Here is a 5,014-nt window from a genome sequence, read left to right as displayed (position 1 = left end):
TGCATTGCAAAGTGGTGTAACATAGCAATTATTTTATTAATATTAATAAACAATTATTTTGAATAGAATTTATTATTTCATTAATATAATACTTTTTTGTAATATAAAAATAAAAATTAGTTTAAAAATTACAAATGAAGGTAAAATAATATATGTATAATAGACTATCTTGTTTCTCAATCTTATTCTTATCTAATGTACAGTAATAATAATTCCCCTGTATTTTGACCATCAAAATGGCTGGACATTTGACCCTCTACTAGTTTTTGATCCAGCATGGAACAAGCAGGGCCACGCCTAAGGCGGGTGGCTATATTTCCGAGAAGAATGCCGAAAATTAGTCTTTAAACTAATCTGAATACTGTATATAACATTTGCCAATGTATTATGCAGAAGTTATTTTTCCAAGCAATTTTCCGCGCAAATTTGAGCTAGCTTTCAAGGCATCATCCACATTCCACGGCGAATAAACTGGCATTTTAGTAATGCCTGTAGTAGTAGTAGTAGGTCCTAGATAGTTCCATGGATCTAATAATTAACATGTAAATTAATACACTTTATTTAAAATAGTGTTGTTTGTTTGTCTAATGTTTGAAATATTATTATTATAGTTTGTATATGTCTAGGCCTAAACTAGGGGCCTAGGCCAAGGTCGCGCCAGGCAGTTAGTATTCCGTATTCTCTACATACATACAGTACTGCACTAAATGCTAGGCTATGCCTACACAGGTAAGACAATTGTTGGTATTAAACAAACCACTTCCAAGACTTCCTTATCCAAACCAGCAAACATATCTTTTTGAAAGATTCATTCTTCAAAAATGCCTTCGACTTATTTTACTATTATTATTGAATATTTTCGCCAGTCCTAATTTTTCAATTTTCCACTCGCGACGACCATTCTCATCAGTTGGCTAATGTCGTTACCAGCTCGTTACGGTTGAGTGCATCAGCTGACTCCCTGTCTAGTGCAAATTTCCGAAATAAAAACTGGGGAAAATCGTTATTTTACAGATAATTGAGACATTTTCATAAGTGGAAACCCATATAAATGAAAAGAACGGCCAAATTTACATTGGAATATCTAAAGCTTGACACGATTTTTTATGGGGTTACCGAATGCAAGCCTTTGAAAGTCGGTACATTTTAGGAAATTCCCTATCTTATAACACTAGCTCAAAATCCTGTAGCACCAGTTTTTTTTTTGGGACCCAGTTCACAAGCCTCGTTTTCGAATACCGCGCTCCAAAATCGAGTGCCGTCACCGTCGTTGTGGTCGGCCATCCCTCTATTTTAAATTAAAAATTAATTATTTCATCCCCGCACCCCTCCCCCTTTAATCAGTTCACTCATTGCAATACCACACGATACGTATTTTAACGAGGTAAACTAATTAAAATACCATATGAATCGCATAATAGCTGCATAGGCAATGTATATATTACTATTTTTTTATAAATGAATCATGATATAATTCAGATTCTAAACTGCATTTCGCTAATTATATGATGTGTATAAGAGACAGTATATATATATATCGCAATTTCAGTACGGGAAAATACGTCCATTAAAATTTTAAGAAACTATTGCATAGACTTCAAAAAAAAAAAAAGAACTGCTGGAATTATTTTTAATAATTTCGATTATGTTATTTATCGTGGTGAAGATTTAATTAAACATTTGAAATGGCAGTTATTCGAGGAAAGACGTGATTATGCCCTTGCATCATTATTGACGTATAAATGTATGGAATAGCACCCTCATATATATGTAATGATTTGGGAGTGACATTTGATCGACATACTGCTCCAGATCTTCAAATACTTTAAAACGTTGTCAATTCTAAACTATACACCCACCCATGGAAATTTTTTTTTGTATTCTTTGTATATTCATGTTAGTTTTAATCATATTTTAATGGACATAAATATAGAACTCAAAAAAGCCAATAAGAGAAAGCCACCTACGAGAGTAGTGATATGATATATTTCTTCCAGATGTGCACGCGTCCGGACGGTAACATTTTGGTCCTTAATCAAATTAGTATATGATAATAATAAGCAATTCTAAATATGACTGTCGAGAATAATTAATGGTAAATATTCACAACAATCAGTATATACTTGCAAATCGTTTACCAATTGAATTCATGTTAACATTTGAGATGTTTTTTTTTTTCTCTTAGATTGTATTTGTCTGTAGAAATCCAAAAGACACTGCTGTTTCTTTCTTCTATTTTCACAAAATGGTAAAACATTACCCAACTATGACTCGTGGAGTGAATTTCTGAATGATTTCTGCGATGGGAATCGTGAGTAGCTAATTAACATGATAGTTTCTTATTATTCTTGGCCATTATAAGCTTATTGTTGTAACCGTTACTATTATTAGGCCTATTGTTGTTGTATTAGAAATTTTTATTATTCTCGATATGGATTATCGTTACTATCATTATATTATTATCGTATATTAATATTTCAATATCATTACAATTATCGTTACAATTACTAACCGTAATAACTCTATGAAGCTTATAACCTATCACTGAAACAACTGTACAGTACTATCATTATTATTATTATTAGCATCAGCATCATTATCGAAGTTATTTTTATCTTAACACTTTATTATTGTTAATGAATGAGTGTAGTTACGCAAGTAGGGTTTTAAAAATATTTCATTACAGTTGTTTTGGAGACTGGTTTTCTATGAACTCCTATTGGTGGAGTCAACGCAACGATAAAAACGTACTGTTCGTCAAATACGAAGACATGCAAAGAGTAAGAAGCAATATCTATTATCTGTTTATAAATATTAATTAATTTTGTATTTAGTTAATTAATATATGCTAATGTACCGGTACATATCAATTATAGACGGTATCTGACATACGGCCGGGTATCTATGGTATACTGTAAGTGTTGTTTTTTTTTTAATGTATTTTATTTATTTGAATATATAATTACTTTAATGTGTATAGAGTCTCAGTGATGTTGTTGAGAAAGTTGCATCGTTCCTCGGATGGCCTATTACGGACAAAAATCTACCCGAGCTTCTCAAACACTGTTCCTTTGAGTCGATGAGGTCAAACAAAAAGGTCAACTATACTGAACATCCACGGATGGACACCAAAGAAATACCATTTATGAGAAAGGATTAGTATCGTAAATTCTGATGAATGTCGTTTAAATTTCCTTTCATTAGTTTATTTTCAATTAATTCTTTTATCTTTTCCTCTTGGAACAGCCTATAGTTATTTGAAAAACATAATAATGATATAATAGTTACAAACTCTAAACCGTCATGCGCCAATGCTATAAAAATATAAATAAATTTTGAACCTTAAAGAAGAGGAATCTGCGAGTGAATATCAGTAATGTATATATAGATATCTTTATAGACTTAAGTATTACATAAATATATGTGGTATGAAAATTTGTAGTGATAGCGAATATCTTCCATTATACATATTTTACAGGGAGAGTTGGTGATTGGAAAAATCACTTCACCGTTGCCGAAAGCGAAGCTTTTGATGAACTTTATCGAGAGAAGATGGCGGGCACTGGTCTAAAATTTGATTACGAACTATAGGCCCTCTCATCTGACCACAACAGGGGCTGTATAGACTAGTACAGCAGGGTAACCTCCTACTCGTCTGTAAACATGTTCTGTGTTGTTTAGTGCACATGAGCCAATCATTGTTTACTGGGTCTATAGAGGGACCTTATCTCTAGAAGATTTGTTCCACCTCCAGAACCATAGGCGAGCGTGCCCGCGCCGATATTAGTAGTTTGTTTCGTGTACTCCAATTTTGGGCACCCAATATTACACTTTATCATATCATTATGCATAGTTACCAACCTGAGAGATTTGAAATGCGTGGCTGGGGGTGGGGGGTCCAAGCGGCAGGGAAACCCCCCCCCCTGCCGCCGCTCCGACGATCTGAGCATTTTTAAGCTGTTTTAAAACGATTTCAGTGAGTGCTTGTTGATAATACAGGTACATAAGCAAAAATATTATTAATAAAGCCAATTTGAGTTTCAATGTAGGCCTATGATAAATGTGAGCACCTGAACTATGTAGACCTACACAAACATTTCATTACTGATCAATTTTTAGTAACGCGTCAGTAAAATAAGTAGGGCCTTTACGGAAATACTGTACTCTGTAATGACTCAAGTTAATGCATGACCGTTACAACCAATTTCTTCTAATTTTAAATACATTTTCCCCTGAATTTGTGATAATTCGTTATCACGCATGGACTTGTGCTAAATGCGTGACAAATTTAGTATCACGCATGTGTTTCTGCAAAATGCGTGTTTCATCCAAAATCACTTTGAAATGCGGGACCGTCCCGCACGATGCGAGACAGTTGGTAACTATGCATTATGGTGTAATTTACCTTGAATTTTGCATACCTTTGGTGCCTTATACAGTAATACGGTACTATATTAGTATATTTCTTATGTATGTCAGGTTTTACGATCTCCAGTGTATTATTAATTTTATGTACTTTTATTGGAATTTAAATGCATCGGTATATATTTGATGATCCTATAACTTTGGCAGTGTCGTTAATTCAAGTGTATTGGGGCAGCACAATTGTTCCCTTGTTTTGCGCCATTCTTAATTAAAATGACATTTTACCACACGGTTCGCTGTTTACGAGTTTTTGTGTGAACCTGTTGTTACAAAAGTGTTTTAGAATTAATCGTCGACTAGCTTGTTTAATGATCGTTTGAGATTGGTCAGGATTAATTTTAATAAGCTACATGAATTCAGGTAGGCCCTACAGTACAAGAAATACTGCACGGTAAAAGAGTATTTAAACGCAATGCTCCACGCAGTTGTCCTGTTTTTGGTGACACGTTTAAAAGCTAAACGTGTTTAGACATAGTTTAATGTGCTTAGGATCTTGGCGTATTTAGAATTAAATGCGCTTAGGTATTCGACATGATGGCTCTAAACTGACATTGTTTTGACATCTCTGTAAACTGAACCACAGACCCTG

At 33.8% G+C, this 5,014-nt stretch overlaps 1 protein-coding gene across 1 annotated transcript; it reads left to right on the top strand.

Moving 5' to 3' along the window:
• The first annotated feature begins 2,198 nt into the window (after positions 1-2,198).
• LOC117122506 (cytosolic sulfotransferase 3-like) lies at positions 2,199-3,830 on the top strand. The gene is made up of 4 exons (XM_033268094.1): positions 2,199-2,311; positions 2,687-2,780; positions 2,981-3,065; positions 3,479-3,830. Exons 2-4 carry the CDS (start codon positions 2,709-2,711, stop codon positions 3,589-3,591), a joined length of 270 nt encoding a protein of 89 aa, XP_033123985.1. The 5' UTR covers positions 2,199-2,311; positions 2,687-2,708; the 3' UTR covers positions 3,592-3,830.
• Positions 3,831-5,014: the final 1,184 nt, after the last annotated feature.

This window comes from Anneissia japonica, unplaced genomic scaffold (assembly GCF_011630105.1).
Source record: "Anneissia japonica isolate Jap-2015-1 unplaced genomic scaffold, ASM1163010v1 scaffold1889_len2455224_cov183, whole genome shotgun sequence".
Lineage (NCBI taxonomy): Eukaryota > Metazoa > Echinodermata > Crinoidea > Comatulida > Comatulidae > Anneissia > Anneissia japonica.
Note: the sequence above shows the minus strand (reverse complement) of the source record. Positions and strands in the feature narration are given on the sequence as shown.

What these genes read in the sequence shown, in the direction of transcription:
- LOC117122506 (XM_033268094.1), top strand. Translation starts at nt 2,709, where the DNA reads ATGAACTCCTATTGGTGGAGTCAACGCAACGATAAAAACGTACTGTTC. An exon ending in AATACGAAGACATGCAAAGA is followed by an intron (nt 2,781 to 2,980) that starts GTAAGAAGCAAT and finishes TAATGTGTATAG; the next exon opens with AGTCTCAGTGATGTTGTTGA. An exon ending in ACCCGAGCTTCTCAAACACT is followed by an intron (nt 3,066 to 3,478) that starts GTTCCTTTGAGT and finishes CATATTTTACAG; the next exon opens with GGAGAGTTGGTGATTGGAAA.